At 50.5% G+C, this 16,982-nt stretch overlaps 2 protein-coding genes across 2 annotated transcripts; both read left to right on the top strand.

Annotated features, from left to right (window-relative positions):
- The first annotated feature begins 187 nt into the window (after nt 1–187).
- Nucleotides 188–6,292, top strand: RNF114 (ring finger protein 114). The gene is made up of 6 exons (XM_057401749.1): nt 188–366; nt 984–1,134; nt 2,279–2,385; nt 2,993–3,107; nt 3,999–4,106; nt 4,329–6,292. Exons 1-6 carry the CDS (start codon nt 239–241, stop codon nt 4,392–4,394), a joined length of 675 nt encoding a protein of 224 aa, XP_057257732.1. The 5' UTR covers nt 188–238; the 3' UTR covers nt 4,395–6,292.
- Nucleotides 6,293–10,429: 4,137 nt separating this feature from the next.
- Nucleotides 10,430–13,322, top strand: SNAI1 (snail family transcriptional repressor 1). Its single transcript, XM_057401677.1, has 3 exons — nt 10,430–10,590; nt 11,077–11,580; nt 12,818–13,322. The coding sequence occupies exons 1-3, from the start codon at nt 10,512–10,514 to the stop codon at nt 12,997–12,999; spliced, it is 765 nt and encodes a 254-aa protein (XP_057257660.1). The 5' UTR covers nt 10,430–10,511; the 3' UTR covers nt 13,000–13,322.
- Nucleotides 13,323–16,982: the final 3,660 nt, after the last annotated feature.

Raw genomic sequence — 16,982 nt, 5'->3', positions numbered from 1 at the left:
CGGACGTGCCCACCCCTCGGCTCGGCCTCCCGGCGCCGGCTTCGGAGCCACCGGCCGGAGGCGGAGGCTCGCAACGGCGCCCCGGAAGTGGACGATGGGCACCGCCCCCTGCCGCGAGACAGCTACCGCCGCAGGGAGACGTGCGGCCACGCCCCCCAGGTGGGCGGAGCCCCGCTGCAGGGGCGGAGCCGCGCCTGCGCAAGGCCGCTCCCCGGGTGCCGGGCGCGGCGGCGGGAAGATGGCGGTGGCCGCTGCCGGTGCGTCCTCGTCGCGCTCCCCGGAGCGGCAGGACCCGCTGTCGCGCTTCACCTGCCCCGTGTGCCTGGAGGTGTACGAGAGTCCGGTGCGGGTGCCCTGCGGACACGTGTGAGCGGATGACCGGCGGGGAGGGGAGGGCGCTGAGGCGGCGGTGCGGGGCCCTCTCTGCGGGAGGGGAGTGGGGACCCGTCGAGGGTGGAAACCGCCGGGGGGCGGGGGGCTGTGCCCGTCGATGATCTGGAACCCGGGGGGGGGGGGAAGGGTACCCTTCGATGATCAGGAACCCGTGGGGAGGTACCGGTCGATGATCTGGAACCCGTCGATGACGGGGAACCCATCCGGGGGGCCGGGATCCCATCGGGGGCAGTGGGGTGAAGCGGTGCTGGCTGAAGAGAACGGGCTCTGCGGGTAGCTTTGCTTTGGAGCAGCGTCTTATGGGTGTCCTGGAGCTTCCATGTAAGGAAGGAAATAGGTAGATAGTCTTTTACTTTCAGTTCCCTTTTCTCCAGAGCAGAGGAGGTTGTCCAAAAGCGACATCACTGAGCATTATGAACTAGAATCCTGCTCCTCCCTGGCTGGACAAATGTCACCAGGCTACTGGTTTATTAGACATAGGTTCTTGAGATTCCATTATCAGTTAGTGCAGAAGGCATGGAAGGGCTCTGAATGCTTATGTTGGGTGTCCAGGAGGGCTGTTCTCACCATCTGCTCTTCTCCCATTCCAGCTTCTGCAGTCCGTGCCTGCAGGAATGTCTTAAGCCTAAAAAGCCAGTGTGTGGGGTGTGCCGCAGTAGCCTGTCGCCTGGGAGCAGAGCTCTGGACTTGGAAAAGCAAATTGAAACAACAGAAACCACTTGCAATGGCTGCAATAAAAAAGTATGAAAGTATTTGGAAATAAAGTGCATGAGGTGTGCCTGCTCAGCCATACTGCTTAGAGGGAGATAAAGTGCTTGCTCTTCAGCTTTCTGCAGAATCAGGTTAAAATGCTTGCTCTGATAAGTGTTAAAGATATTTAAGATAATATATAAAGGTATAGGCAGCACTCAGATGTTGACATTCTTTCCATGTGTTTTTATTATTGACTTCTTCAGGAAGTGAATTCCAAATCAAAGGTAGTGACTTTAAAATAAGAGTAAAATAGTGCTTCAGCAGTTGCTTCTGTGAGCATTGTCTCTGTGGGATGGACATCGTAATTAAACAGTGGATGTGGGGTTATGTGTTGGCTGTTAAGCTTATAATAAATCATAAACATAAATAATATATCATAAACTTAAACTCTTTGGCTCAAACATAAACTTATTTGCTTTGTTTGAAATAGTTATGAGTCAAAGTTGTCTTATATGGTTATTCCATTCCATATGTTTATTATTTGTTAGCATCCTGCATGTTGAATCTCTCTTTATAACATTCTTCCTGATAGTTCCTTTCTCTTTGTAAACTTGGGCTTCCTAGTGTTAATTGAGTATGTAAGAAAGTATCTTAGCAGATGGCAAAACAACAAGAAGATAATTAGACACACTAAGGTGAGGGTAGCAGTTCAGTTAATTTCACTCTTTGTTTCTGGGTAGTGTCTTCATCCCAGCTGATAGAAAACTGTAGCGCCTTAATTAATCTTCGTTAATGGCATTGAACAATTAGCAGTCAATCTACACCAAGATCTGTACTTAAAGCCAAATCATTTTCCATACATTGTCATAGACGAGGTGAACTGGCTTTAGATGAAGCATTTTTATGGATATATACACTTGTCATGGTTTAAACCCAGACAAGACAACACTATATTAAAGGTTAAGAAAACTGCTGTCCTGAACAGCACTGTTTTTGCCAAATATTACAGGCAGCAAGGTTACAGATTAACTAATCTATAATCTCAGAGTTTGCCGCCTGGCCAGCTGAAGTGTTTTCCTGCTTCAACACTGCCTGCAGAAAGCTGCTTTGTTTTACATGTTACCATGTCAAAGTGTAGGAGTAACTGCAAGTAGTTTCAATTAACCTTGCTCTGCGACTGTTGCCTGCACAGATGTATCTCTCAAAGATGCGTAGCCATGCAGCTTCTTGTTCAAAGTACCAGAATTACATCATGGAAGGTGTGAAAGCCGTGACGAAAGAACCACTTCACAACACCAGGTAAGTAGCTCTTCTCCGGAAATACTTGTAATTTTTTGTCAAAGAAGTAAAAGCAGACCTCACCTCTTTGCTCAGTTTGGGCATTGATAATTTTACTCCTTACACATAGTGAAAAACTAAGCCTTAATCTGCAACTGACTGTGCACAGGCAAGCTGTTCTGCTTTCTGCTGTGGTCTGTGCACATCTTTAAGATCAGGGGTACTCAGTAAAAGTAGCTATTTTTTAAATAAAACCTTTATCTTTCTGTCTGTTGATTATAGTAACTTACAGTGAAGGGAAGTTGGAATGAACTGTAGGGTGCGCATCTGGGTTGTGGCATACTGGGGGGTGCCCTGTGCATTAAGAAAAATAGGTGATAAATGGCAACATTTGTAGAAAACTATCATTCTGTGTAAATTTAGATGGTGTTAAGAGTTCCTAAAACTGTTGTTAGGAATTTATAAACCGTTAAAATTAGCTTGGATATTTTGTATAGAATAAAACTATTGCCTTAAATAATTTGTATTCTTAAGAGCTGGTAAGGCAGCATTTGAGTATTAAATCCTAAAGTTATTATTTTTAACCTTCTTACAGTGATAAATAACCTCTTTTTCTCTCCCCAACCAGGAACTTCCCCAATCGCTTTACCTTTCCTTGCCCGTATTGCAGCGAGAAAAACTTTGATCAAGAAGGACTAGTTGAACACTGCAAAACATTGCACAGCATGGATGCAAAACAAGTGGTAATAAAAAGTCTTGGTGCAAGAATTGCAATGAAGTCTAGTCTTAAATCCCTTTGAAACAATGAATTAGAGACTCCTGAAGTTAAGTACGTGTTTATTCCTGTTCAAGTCACATGTGGGTATGCTGTTCATACATTTAAATTTAATGCTGGGTTTCAGTACATTCTCTGGAGGTGACTAGCTTTTACTCCTATTGCAGCTAGGTGACATCCTCTTTTCATCTGTAAAAAATGGCACATATCTGAAGTTAGTTAAACACAGTAACAAACATTAATAAAATACAATTTCAAGAAAGGCAAACACTTAATTTTCCCCTTTGGTGTGTTCAGCGATATACTATAAAGTATAGGGAAAAATGCTTGCAAAAAAATAATATATCATTCTAGAAATCTTTATCTGCTGATACTCCCTCTCATATAAGAGGAATTGCGAAACATGGAACTGAATTTGGAACTTGAGTATTTCTGGAAAGCTTTTTTTTTTTTTTTAATTCCAAATTATTTAGGAAAAAAGTTCCTTTTTTTCTCTTAGAGAGAATTGATCTTTGCAAAAGAGATCAAGGAATCTCTTCTGATACTGAGAAATAAAGGCTAAAATCTTCAAAAGCAAACAACTGAAACAACTGAATGCTGGTTTTCAGACTGTATGGAAAAGAGTAAGCCATTCCATTGCCGACATATAAACCATGAATTAAAATTACTTGGGATAATCTGAGGCTTTCCTATTAAATATCCCAGTAAACTCTTTGACATCACTGTGCATATAGAATAGCAGTTATCACAAACCTTGAACTTCAGTGTTCCATGCTGTGTCTGTCCTGCCCTTCCTACTGTCAATGTTAAAGCACTTAACCGTTGGGTCTTAATTGGCTTTTTTGGGGTTTTCTTGAAGGTTTGCCCAATTTGTGCCTCAATGCCATGGGGAGATCCAAATTACAGGAGTGCTAACTTCATGGAGCACCTTCAAAGACGACATCGCTTTTCATATGATACTTTTGTGGTACGTGTTTCCTCATCCTTGGAATAAAGGCTCATGGCTCCTAAACCCAAGCTTTTTTATTTAGCCATTACTGTGAAATCTCATCTTGCAGATGGTATCATGAGAGAAATTGGATTATTGGCAAGTCAAAGGAAAAGATAGTTTTTTTTCTGGTTTTATTTGGTATTGTATTAACCAGCATGGCTGTTGTAGTAAAGGAATTCCTGTCCCTTTTGTTCACAGGATTATGATGCTGATGAAGATGATATGATGGCACAGGTTTTGATGCGTTCTTTACGGGATAAATGAACCAACCAGAAGATTAACTGTAAAACTCAAGCTTCCATGAGGGGGAAATGCCCAGCATCCTTGCACTTCTCCCTGTACATTCCAAGATTAACTCAGGCATCCATAAATACGGAAGACTTCAATCCCTATCCTAGTTTCAAATCAAAGTTGGTTATTTCTATACAAATGGTCTATACTATTCAACCCTGTTGACCTAATTTTCTTACTTGCTTCACACAAAGCTTAATTGCAACATGGAGGAGACAAATCTGTTGCCCTTTAATAATTTCCTGGTTTCTTTTGCAGTTGTGTTCATTTGATCGTCTAGAAACAAAAACATTCCAAATGGAATGGCCTGACCTAGTTAATAAATATCTCTTGCCAGTCTCATTTACATATCTTAAATGCTAGTAGGAGAGGTGTAGTTGTAGCTCTGTTTTCCCTTAGTGAGACCTCTAGGTGCTAACTGTAATTGTCAGACCAACTCTCATTTAAACTGACCTATGATACCTGTGATTTCATAACATTTCCCAGTGTTTAAATTCTCAGACACAGCCTCTCAACTATATGGAAAATACATCTTTAGTATGAGTCTTCAAACTACAAACTTTCTTAGCAAACCTTTGCACCTCTTAAGCAACTTTTTGTTCTATGTATGATTATTACTTTCTTCCATGTTTTGAGCATAATTTCTAGCCTGGAAGATAAACTTTAATGCTGGTCTAAGGTAAAATGTACCATTTTAAACTGTCTTAGCAAACCTTAATCATATTTGCAGGCTTTGTGATTAAATCGGAGGTTTTGAAACAGATTCTCTAGTGACTTTAAGCCTTATGCTGATAGGGGAATTAAGAAGGGTGCTTTTTTTTTCTTCAATACCTCTGCCTTTGGTTTAAACTAAAATTTTCATATATAATCCTAGTTTTTCCATCTCTCAAGGCTGGTAGCAAACCTTACCATCAGTTCATAACACTTGCATAGCACTACCTTTCTGCATTACAGATTTTAAGAGGTATTTTGAATTCCTGTTCTTCATTTAAATGTTGCTAAAGTAGCTGAAGCTGTACTTGGAGTGTTTTCCATATAATGTGTACAGTTTGCAGGTAAAACTTTTAAAGGAAAGTGAAATGTAACTCAGAAAGCAGGATGACGGTTCCAGTACATGGTAAATGGATATTCTGTATTCAAGTCTATACTTCTACTATAGACTTTCCTTTTTAGTTTAATGTTTTCATTAACAGTCTGCACAGTCAAGGTGATGAGATCTAAGGATCTAAGACACCTGGCCAGAATTTGTAAATCGTGGTAGTGTTGAGACGTCTAGTCTAATTTAAGCATGTTTAATTGGAGCAGTGGACCTGCACCACCACAGGATTGAGCACTAGATTATTTATTTGACCAGTAAGTTTAGGGTAATCACACTCTGCAGCCTGCAGCACAGCCTTACCCTTTAAACAATGAAATGCACCCTGGTTAAAACCTCTTGATTAAACCTTGTGTCCAGCCAGACCTCTAACATACTTCAGTTGAACTTGGGTTTAGTATGTTTTCCCAACCTGTTAAAGACTCGTCCGTAGGTATCTGCTGCTGACTGGAAGCTCAGTCTTAGGGGCAGGGGAAATCTCATTGTACTGTGGGAAAAGGTACTGTGTTTGGGGTTGGTTATTTTTAATGCTTGATCTGTAAAGAGATTACAGTGTATTAGTTGTTGGATGGGGATTTCAGGGTTCTGGCTAGAAGGCAGTTTGGTGGCATGCACTGGCCAGAATCCAGATTTCTGCTACTATTCTAAGTGCACTTCCATGCAATTCTGATAAAATGTTTAAGGAGCAGTTAGAAGCTTCCGAGCAATTACTTTGTTGTGGTTTTGACTTTTGAAGATGAATTCAAATAAAGGCCATTTAATTTATAAAATCCTACCTTCATCTTAACTCCAGTCCTTTCTTCTTTGTGGTCCGTATGTTTCATTTCAATATCTCCCTAAAAACACTTCTTGCCAGCTGTGGAATGCCGCAGGGAAGACACTGAGACGTGCAGAGGCTTCAGCTTTTGGCTTCCATTACGTATTTTAGAAAAACAGTTTGGGTCAAATTCTGTTGGAGCTGGCCAGGATACTGCAGGTGCACCCTTGTATGGGAACACTTCCTATGGGAAGCCATGCAAACAACACCCCCTGGGGTTTCTTGTTAAATCATGGAAGTGTGACTGTCCAGCAGGGCTTTTCTGTTGAAATGTTTACAGCTTCCATCACTTTAATGCCCCTGGATGTCAGGTTTGTAGTGGTGACATCCTTGTGTTCTCAGTTCTGGTATCTCCCAATGAGGAAGTGATACCTGGCTTGTAGCAATGGCTGGTCAGAAACTGCTGGTGACTGTACCCTGACTGTCTGTGCAGAGCCATTCCCTCACGGTACAACCTGGGTTTGATTTGCAGCAATTTATGTAGGAATTATTTAACAGAAGATTCAGACCAGAAGTACTGACTGGAAAATGCATGGTGGTTCTCCTTTAACTCTGATGACATTAGTGTGTGACTAAGAAGCCATGTCTTGGCACTTGCTCGCTTGGCATCAGAGGAATTCATGGCACTGCTTTCTGTGCTGTGATGAGCATCCAAGATAAACCTAGCCACAGACTCCTACTGCTGCTGAAAAGCGTTGTGTCTCTGATGCTAAATACGTCAGTGCAAACATGTTCACACACATGGTATGTCTTACTGGTATTTGCTGTTTGATTTAAAAAGGCGTTCTGTTGAGGTGCATGTGTGTATAGTCTCGATTCATCTCATCTGTGTGCAGAAACTCGTGATGAAAACAAGCCTTATTAGATAGCAAGCAAGTGAATCTGGGCTTCTAAATCCAGTGGAGAGTTGCTGCAGGAGGGTGAAGTACTCTGCCAGGGCTGCTCTCACCTCGTCAGCACCTGATCTTGTAGCCCCCAAGTGCCCATTGTTGGTGTTAATGCAATCTGGCCACTTGGACCTGTGAAATTCCCAGTGTCTGGCACAAGGAGTCAGCCTTAGTAGGTCAGTTAGTGAAGAGGGAGGGGGCAGAATGGGAGGAGACAATCTGGCAGTCGAGCTTGCTTTTCTAAATGAATCTGTCTGATAAATTGTTGTCAGCATTAATTACCTAACAATTGCTTCATGTGGAACTACAACAATACATCCCCCTGGTCTCCTTGCACTGGGTAATAAGGCTTTGTAAAGCACCCCATCTATAAGGAAGCATTCATGGTGTACTCTGGATCCATATGTCATCTGATTGACAAAGGCTGACCAAACTTGCTTCCAGACTTTTTGATAGTCACTGGTAAGACCAGCATAAGAAGGGTTAACCACTCCTATAGTACAAAGGCTATGGTAAGTCACTATAAAAGCAAATGAGGGGTGTGCTTGCAGTTCTAAAGCTTTTGTTTGGTTTAAGTATACTAACAATGACAAGGTTTTGGCCTGGTTTGGGGGTGGGTTTCTGCCTCCTGTCACAGTTGTGTTGATTGTGCTTCATTCTCCAAAAGCAACTGATTTTTCAGGGGGTAAACTACATTATTCTCCACGTGATACAAACAAGGACTGTTGAAACCACGACGAGAACTTCCTTTCCCTTCCCCACTCTCCCCAAAACTCCAGAAAATACCCAGCACTTAGTAAAAGTGTGGTCACTACAGGCTTCCTGGGTCTCTCTTCTAGTTCTTCTCACGTTTGTTCTGCCTTTACCTCGTACTCAGACACTGGGTTTTAAGATATAAAACAGTGAAGCTTCTGTGAGCAGTTTTAGCAGCCCCATGCAGCGAGCTTCCCTTCCACACCCCGAGCGCAGGGGGAATAAGGAATAAACTCACCCTGGTGTACTCAGCAGCCGGAGCGGCGGCCAGCAGCGCGCACCGACGGCAGAGGGAGGTCTTGCGCCTCCGAGAGAACGTCCCAGCCCTGCGCTCCTCACCGTCCTCCTCCCCTGGGGTTCAAAGAGCTTCTCCGCTCTTGCAGGGGAGGTTCACGCCTCATCCCCGCTCGTCATGGCCGGCGCTTCCCTTCGCCCCGCCACAGCCTCCCTTGGCGGAGGGAGCTTTGCTCTGCAGCAGGGTTTTTGAGATGCTTCGTGCAGCCACGGGTCCAAAGAAGGTAAAAAGAAGACTTTGCAGCAGGCTTGCCGCTCTGGAGGTGGTTATTGTGCCTGTGAGCTCCTTGGACTAGCCCATGTGGGTCAGGGGCTGGAGCTGTGCCCGGGGCTGGTGGCAGGGCCGCTCCGGCCACGCCGGGGCTCCACTGCTCCGGTGCTGAGAAACCACTGCCGTTTCCAGGCTGGGAATCATTGCAGAGCTTCTCCTCCCCTCTGGTCTCTCTCTCTCCGTCCTGTGGTGCTCTGGCTCATAGGCACGGGCAGGTCACTTTCTCCCCGATCTCGGTTTTTCCTCTAGCACATAGCAGTTTTTTCTACGTGCGGTGGTTGGAACAGATCTGATTATTAACGCTGCAGACAGAACAGAGGAGCAGGCTTTGCTTCTTGAAAGAAAACCACCCAGTTGGGTTCCTTGTACAAGTGTCCTCAGGGTAACCACATCCGTGGCAGGTGGAGGAGCAAGGGGGCACCTGCAGCAACACCCAGGCTGCTGCCCTCCTCACCATGAGGTGCTGCTCCCCACACCATGGGGTTCTGCATCTCTGGACCCCTGTGGGAAGTGGGGTCCTGGCCTCTGTGATTTGCATCCCCCAAAAGCCTTTGGGGGCACATTTTCCCTTGAAGTTCAGGTTTATCCAGGGATGAGCCGGGCAGATAAACACCTGCTGAAAGCCACAAGCAGCTCTGCAGCAAAGGAAGGACGGGATCTAGCTCCAGAGCATGTGGCTGGAGGGGAAGAGTTCACAAGCTGGTCTCATCTCTCCAGGACTGTGTGTGGCTGGCAGGACACACTTCACAAGCTGCTCCTGGCCTCAGGAAATACAGACTGAGCTCAGCTCCCTGCTCTGCAGCCGTACCAGTGGAAAGCTTTGCTCCTCACTTCTGCATTTCATGTGGGTTGTGGCTAAACAGTAATGTGTGGTCAGTGAGGGCCGGTGTCTGACGGCAGATCACGAGTGACCTGCCACCATGGGCCCTTTCCCGAGTGACAGGGCCAGGCACTGACTGGGAGTGAAGAGGCATTCCCAGCAGGTCCCGTTCCTCCTGCCGCCACCAGCTGTCTTGGCCCGGAGCTGAGCCTGTCTCCTGCAGCAGGTGGCTGGACCCATGCCCTGAGCCTTTCCAGTGGGGAAATCCCCACGTGAGCAGGAGGGATGGGGTGAGCTGGAAGCTGGGGCTGGGAGTTCCAGCTGCCAGGCCGGGGGAGCCGCACTAACACTGTCCTAGCACCACTGCAAGGCCTGGGCACTTTCTCATGGGCATATGTGCCAAAGGGAGCATGTGCCTGTCTGGGACTGGTGTTTTGCTATGCCTGTGGGGAAGGAAGGAGGGAAGAAAACCAGGGGCAGCTTGCTAAGGGAGGCTGTGCTGCCTGAAACCTGCCCGGCGGAAGGGAGAAGCATGTTCAGGAAGGTGCTCCTGACCCTGCCTGTGGGAGGGAGTCAGCAAGGGCTGCGCTGGACCCAGCCGCTTGCTCTGGGAGTCACTGCTCTTCGCAGAGGATTATTAACCCTCGGCCAGGCTGCGCTCAGCTCTGCTCCGGAGCAGCGGGACGCGGCGGAGGCTCGCCCTAATCTGCACCGCAGTCCTCAGCGGTGGCGCAAGGACAGCCACGCGTGGGGGTCCGGGGATCACTCTCGCAGCACAGCGCTTTCCTTCAGACCCGCTGCTGGGGGTCTCCCGGGCTCGGGCACAGAGGCCGTGGGGCAGTCCCACAGCTCCTTGCCCTGCTTCCCTCCATGGGAAACACTCCGGGAACAAGCCAGAAATGGCTCGTTCATGTTCATCATCATCGGCAGCAGCGATGCTCTCTACACCGGAGCCCCGTGGGCAATCCCCGCGGGGCCGACACCTGCCGGGCTCCCCCCGACGCAGTCCCATTGGTTCCGGGGACCAGGGGAGACTCCGCCTCTCCCTCCCCATTGGGTCCGGTGCGGAACGACCCCGCCCCGCCCGCGCCGCCTCCCGGCCCCAGGTCCATATGAACGGGCGCGGCGGGCGCGGCGGTACTGTGGTTCAAGATGCCGCGCTCCTTCCTGGTGAAGAAGCACTTCTCGGCCAGCAAGAAGCCCAACTACAGCGAGCTGGAGAGCCAGGCCGGTGCGTGCACGGGGTGCGGCGGGACGGGGCGCTTCGCGAGGTCCCCGGTGCCTCCTATGCGGGAGCGGGAGGGTGGAACTCCCTCCATGTGGGACTTTCGCATGGGCAAGGGGGTGTCGTTTCCAGTTCCGTGCAGTTCGGCTGGGATCGGGTGCGGGATCCTCCGTGTCCCGCGATGTGGAGCCGCCACCTCATATCCTGGGGTGGGCGTGGGGAGCGCCTCATGGTGGAGGTGGGCAGGGGAACTGGGCTCCTTTCGCGCTGCGCCTCTCTGCAGGGCGGGCAGGGGCCCCGAGCCCCCTTGGATTTCTTTTGCTCCGGGGTGGGCTGGGGCTCTGGGACCCGTCGGGTGGGCTGAAGTCCCTCTGGCTCCGGGGTGGGAAGCGGGGATCCCACGGGCTGGCCTAGGGTCAGGTCTAATTGCTCTGGGGGTGGGTTTGGCCAGCGTTTGCCCTTGTTCCCACTGAGTGCTGCCGCCTCCCGCAGTGCTGGCCGCCCCTCTGCTGTACGAGACATGCCCGCTGCCCGTCATCCCTCCGCCCGAAGTGCTCGGTCCCGGTGCCTACTACCCGCCGCTGGTGTGGGACGCGGGGCTACTCTCCAGCCTCTTCCCTGGCGGCCCGGGCAGCGAGGCAGCGGGTGGCACGGCCCCTGCCCTGGACCTGACAGCGCTCTCCAGCGAGGAGGATGAAGGCAAGAGCTCGGGGCCCCCCAGCCCAGCCTCAGCCCCCGCTGCTGCCGAGCGCTTCCGCTGCGCCCAGTGTGCCAAGGCTTACTCCACCTTCGCCGGGCTCTCCAAGCACAAGCAATTGCACTGCGACGCCCAGGCCAGGAAATCTTTCAGCTGCAAGTACTGCGAGAAGGAGTACGTGAGCCTGGGGGCTCTCAAGATGCACATCCGGAGCCACACGCTGCCCTGCGTCTGCAAGATGTGCGGCAAGGCCTTCTCCCGGCCCTGGCTGCTGCAGGGCCACATCCGGACACACACCGGTAATGCTGGCTCTTGCTCCTCTCCCTCCCTCCCTTATCACCTCCCGCTTCCCAGCTTCGCAGCCCCCAGCGAATCGGTGGGCCAGGTGTTATCTGGGAAGATAAGGGCTTCCCAAACCCCCTTGGCACATCTCTCTAAAATGTCCTTTAAATATCCTCTTGGCTGGAACAGAGCACAGGGTCAAGGCTCAGCTTGTAAATCTGTGCCACCACTGTTAGTGCTGTGCCTATCCATGAGCCAGCACATGGGCCACGGTGCAACAGAGCACGCTTTTGCTCTGTGCTATAGACTGGGGCACTGCTGCAGCACTCCCTGTTCATCACCATGCCCAAAGCCATCTTCCCTGCCCTCACCAAGGGCTTCCGGCCAGGCTCTCCAGGCCTGGCTGCCCAGCACTGTGGCCTCCAACCTGTGGCCCCACTCAGCAGTGGTGAGCTCGGCGTGGAGCCCACCGAGATGCACCGCAGCATCTCATGAGCCCTGCAGGCAGGTGCTGGGGGTGCGGGGCCGGCACCCCCAGCACCAGTTGGTGCGGGTCCGGGTGCCGCAGCTGCAGCCCACCCCATTGCCCGTACAATGCATCTCCTGAGCATCCTTTGTGGGTCTGCGGGATAGTGTAATTGTGACTTGGCACTGATTTCACACCCTCTTAACGTACTAAAGATGATGGCTGAAGGAAGCCGGGAAGACTTAATCGTGCTTTCCAAATTGAGCATACGCATTTGTTTCCTCCAAAAGAGTCTTTCTGGGAGGAATTCGCCCTGGCCGGGCTTTTCAATGCGAGCCGGGCAGGAGAAGGGGGAGCGCGGGGTTCAGCGGAGGAAATAGCTGTACTCACCCTGGCGCTGGCGCCTCGCAGCCGCTGCCTGCTATGATATAATTAACACATAGCGCTTGGCTTTCCTGCCTCTCTGCAAACGGCTCGCTTGGCTCCAGGCAGGAGACAAATATCGTGTCTTCGTTCGTATGTGCAACTGCCTTGCTGCTTGCAGATATTTCCAGCATTATTTTTCCATGGTTCGTGGGAGAGGTTTTTTTGGGGAGTAGGAAATTCCCGAGTCCTCCCCAAAATGAATGCTGTACATACCTCGCCAGGCTTTTCCTCGGAACAATAACAGCCAGCACTTCTTTTTCAATGTGCTCTTCACAAACTTTGGCTAATGAATGGCTCCTTCTTTGATATTCCCCATGTGTTGATGCATTGGTTAATTGGGAGCATTTCTCTTTGTCCCATAGGTGAAAAGCCCTTTTCCTGTACACACTGCAACCGGGCCTTTGCTGACCGCTCTAATCTCCGAGCCCACCTGCAGACCCATTCAGATGTAAAGAAGTACCAGTGCAAAACCTGCTCCCGGACTTTCTCCCGTATGTCTCTGCTCCACAAGCACGAGGAGACGGGCTGCTCGGGCTCCCGCTGAGGACGCTGCTTCCCCAGGCCTCTCTCCACACAAATCCCTATATTATACCTAGTTTCTGTAGGAGTTAGTTTCCTCCATCGCAGCGCACACCGAGACCCTCACACTCCTTGCTCGGTGCCTCCTGTGCAATGCGAAGGCCTGATCCTCCTCCCATCCTGGCGTCCGAGGGTGCAGGATTGGACTCTGGAGCTAAGCGTGGGTGCCAAAGAGTGAAGCTCTAGGGGTGCAGCCCTGAGCCCGACCCGCCGCTGCCGCAGCCCCCATCAGGTGCCCCTGCTCACTGGGCACCTTGCAGGACTGGTCCTGCACCCTGGCCCCAGCACTGCGACCATATAGCTTGGGGGGAGGGGAGGGGGGAGGGCTGATTTTTGGTTTTGTTTTTGTTTTTTTTTTACTGTAACCACTCAGTAACTTTTAAGAACCAATATTTTTTTAATGAAGGACAAGATGTGCCGTGTCCCCCAGCTCCCAGTGTATATACGCCGCCTGTAGAAGGTGTAACTATGCAATAATACAGTATCCCGGTAGTTGTGAAGCAGCTGCTTCTCCCCAGCACAATGACAATTTGCAATGCCTGCGAGATTAACAGTGTCCGTAAAAGGCACGGGGTAGCCATTTCAAACACCAGCCCTGTTTACAGAGCAGCTATGCACTCAAGCACCTGTTAATATGACTCTTAACAACTGCTTTTCAAGAGAACTGTGACTAATAGCAGGCACTTGTCAGTGATACAATGGTGGCCTGTCCCAAGGCTGCCCATCGACAGGTGTGTGCCAAAAGCCCTATTTATGGGTATTGACAGGTGCCTCCTGAATGCATCTTTCTTTGGACATTGTTTTCATGGAATCATTACAAAGAGGATGTTTACATTTCAAAGGTACACTGGTATTTATATATATATTTTTTGTTTTCTTTGGTGCCACAATTTTGTACTGATGAAACTTTTTATATAATTATATACAGTTTATTGATATTCAATAAAATGGTTAATTTATAATAGGGTTTTGTGGGTGAAGAGGTGGCAGTGATGTGGGGACTGGGGGGTTGGGTGCTCTGCTCCTAGCCTCTGGCTGCAGGTGAATGAGTGGCATTCACATACACGGGGATGCAGAGCAGTTGCCTCTGGGAAGGAAAAGGCACGCTGAGTCAGTTCCTGCCGGAGGACTGGGGAAGGGGCAGCTGTGCGGTGATGCGGGCTGGGGGCTCTCCCTGGCTCCATGTGGGAAAGTGCATGGGCTCACCCTGTCCCTACCGGCCGGCGTGGGGAGGTGCTGGCTTCCCTGTGGGGCTACTGCAGCACCCATCCTTGGCCGTGTCCCTTGGCACTCCCTGGGGAGCAGGTCCATGGTGGGGCTGCCCCTGCTCTCAGCAGGCTCCCAAGCCCCCCACGGGGGATGGTTAAAGCACCGCAGGGAGCTGAGCCTCTGTGTGGGTGAGTTGGCGTGTGGCACCCGAGGTGACACATCCCGTTGTCACCACAGTGCCTTCAACAAGTGCAGGTAGGAGCAGACGCGGAGGGGCAGGTGCTCCTGGATATCCCAACTACCTGCTTCGAGGACTCCCATCACAAACTATCCCAGTGCCCCAAACCACCTGCCTTGCACCTTCCCAGCTACCTCCGGATTTGGGGTGTTTCAGGGACAGTGCAGCCGGTTTTGCCACCTGCCTCCCCAGCGGCTGGGGATTTGTTCTTCTCCCCCTGCATTCCCTCGGTGCCATCTCCAGAACGTTGCTTACAACCAGGGATTAAAAGCGCACACAACCCCCCCGCACTCATCCCCCTCCAGCCTGCTGGCGCCCGGCTCCTTGTGCCATTCCCAGGGGCTGTTACGGAGCAGGAAGATGTGTGTGGCTGTAAAAGTGTGCAGAGCCGCTGCTCGGCCCTTCTTTAATTAAGAGCTCGCTCCGCATAAACTGCCTTTCCCAGCCGAGCTGGACTCATTACTCGATTATTAAGCAGGGCAGGAAGTTTTGGGTTTGCTCTTGTGTGTGCTTTTTTCTTCCTTTTCCCAACAGGAAGCGGGGGAGGGGCACTAATTACTTTCAGCTTTCCATCCATAAAATCCTGGAGCCGCAGAAGCAGCTAAAGAGTTAAAAAAAGACCAATTTTGAGAACAGACCACCTGCAGGAGCTGGAAAGCAGGGGGCAGAGGCCTGCTTGTGAGGAGGTGGCCCAGGTTGGTGTCTGTGGCTCTGACATGCCTTTGGTTATTGTTTGGCCCAGCAGTATGCATCCAAAAGCACCACATGGGCTGTGCCTTACCCCCATACACACATGTCATGGCTGTCACTGATTCAGATGGGAAGCCCTTCCTGCATCATTCAGGCTGTCGCTTCATCCCGGCACCCACCAGGGAACGCTGCCAGCTCCCTCTCAATGGGCTTCAGCTAACACTGACTGGTTAGGCAAGCGATGAGAGTTGTGAGAAACCTCCTCCTCAGCAATCCTTCCTGCTCTCAGCTGTGTTCCTGGCTTTGTCCAGAGCCTGGCTGGGATGCAAACCTTTCAGAGTGAAGGGATAAACCGGGTGGAGGACAGCCTAGGCTCGACTGAAAAATCCCACTGGCATTCAAACACAAATGCAGCCTTAAAACACTGGCAAAAAGAAATGCTGCCTGTTCTGAATCACAAAAGCGCAGCCCATTGGCACTTGGGCTGTTGCTGCATTTGCTCCCTGCCCTGTCCAAGCACCCCGAACCCAGGGAACCCTCAGATGCTGTTCCACAGCTTGGGGCAGTACCTCTGACCTCTCCAAGTTATGCCCAGGTCTGGATCAGCCATCCCAGGGTGGTAGATGTGTCCCAGATCCCTCCTCTTCTGAACCCAATGCTCATTTCCTAAACATACTTATTGCTACTAGGAGGGCTGTTGGGGTAAGCAGAGGGCTGGGGTCCAGGATAAGGACACCCTCGAGTCCAGCTCAAACCCTCTGCAGCCACAGGCAATCCTTTCTGTCCTTTATCTGCCCACACACACCTTTGGGGCTCTGTGATGGAGAACTGCACCAGAAGCCAGGCCTAAGAAGGAGTTGCCATTGCTTTTTCACCTCATTTTCAGAAGGAAACCTCCCAAAGCATCATCCCTGGCATCAAGGCTATGGTGGGATGTTCCTCTGCCCTTGGTCCCCTGTGCTTGCGCAGGCAATGAGCACTGCACGGCAAAGCCAGAGGCTGCATAGTGAAACCTCAGCTTTTTTTTTCTCCCTGCTCTGTTTAATGCCACAGGAACTAAACACACCATAAAGCCACTGCCCGCAGCCCGGCTGTTTCATCCAGGTAGCACAGTTTCAGAATGGGGATAGCAAGGGGGGGGGGGGGGCAGCCGGCGATTAACGGGAGGAACCATTTGGTGACCACCTTGTGTGACCATCTGTAACAGATTACGGTGTCAGCGCTCGTAAAAGCCGGGATTCAATCAAGCGCCCGGCAGGTAGCAGGGGCCCCGCTGGCAGGGGCCGCGGTGCCGGGGTGCAGGCTGTGCCGGCTCCGGGCTGCCGCGCTCCCGGCCGGCACGGCCACGGCGAGGAGCGTTTGAACTCCGCTGTTTAATTTCCACGGCCCTCCGCAGGACCTTTAAAGGAGCACGCACGTCCCCTGGGCTCCTGGAGCCCTTTCAAAGGCTCTGGGGAAACCACAAAGTGCCTTTTCTTCACAGAAAGGACCAGTCTTTTCCCCCTTCCCTGCAGGGCTGATGCAGAATTAAGGGTGTTTGGAAACCCACCCTGGTATGGGGCAGAGAGCTGGAACAAATGCACGCAGAGACTCTGGGTTTAAAAGGGCTTTAAGGCTTCCATGCTGCTGTTTGAAATCATTCTGTCTCTGCAGGCATCCTGAGCATCCCACGGGAACAAGAAGGGAAGTGGGTGGATTACAGGCACCTTTGCAAAGGCTGCTTCTGCTTGGAGATTTTGGGGATGTAGTTCCCAAAATTGCTTTGTTCACTGCTTTCTGTCCCTCTCTCTTTCAAGGATAGGCACAAGGCA

This window comes from Pezoporus wallicus, unplaced genomic scaffold, assembly GCF_028554395.1.
Source record: "Pezoporus wallicus isolate ANWC-B61680 ecotype Strahan unplaced genomic scaffold, APGP_CSIRO_Pwel_v1 contig_9238, whole genome shotgun sequence".
Classification (NCBI taxonomy): domain Eukaryota; kingdom Metazoa; phylum Chordata; class Aves; order Psittaciformes; family Psittacidae; genus Pezoporus; species Pezoporus wallicus.
This window is presented reverse-complemented; position numbering and strand designations above follow the sequence as displayed.

Bases quoted from the DNA above. Each gene is read 5' to 3' on its own strand.
- RNF114 (XM_057401749.1), top strand. From the start codon at position 239: ATGGCGGTGGCCGCTGCCGGTGCGTCCTCGTCGCGCTCCCCGGAGCGG. The intron at 367-983 runs GTGAGCGGATGA...CTCCCATTCCAG, and splicing joins CGGGTGCCCTGCGGACACGT to CTTCTGCAGTCCGTGCCTGC. The intron at 2,386-2,992 runs GTAAGTAGCTCT...CTCCCCAACCAG, and splicing joins GAACCACTTCACAACACCAG to GAACTTCCCCAATCGCTTTA.
- SNAI1 (XM_057401677.1), top strand. From the start codon at position 10,512: ATGCCGCGCTCCTTCCTGGTGAAGAAGCACTTCTCGGCCAGCAAGAAG. The intron at 10,591-11,076 runs GTGCGTGCACGG...CGCCTCCCGCAG, and splicing joins CGAGCTGGAGAGCCAGGCCG to TGCTGGCCGCCCCTCTGCTG. The intron at 11,581-12,817 runs GTAATGCTGGCT...TTTGTCCCATAG, and splicing joins CCACATCCGGACACACACCG to GTGAAAAGCCCTTTTCCTGT.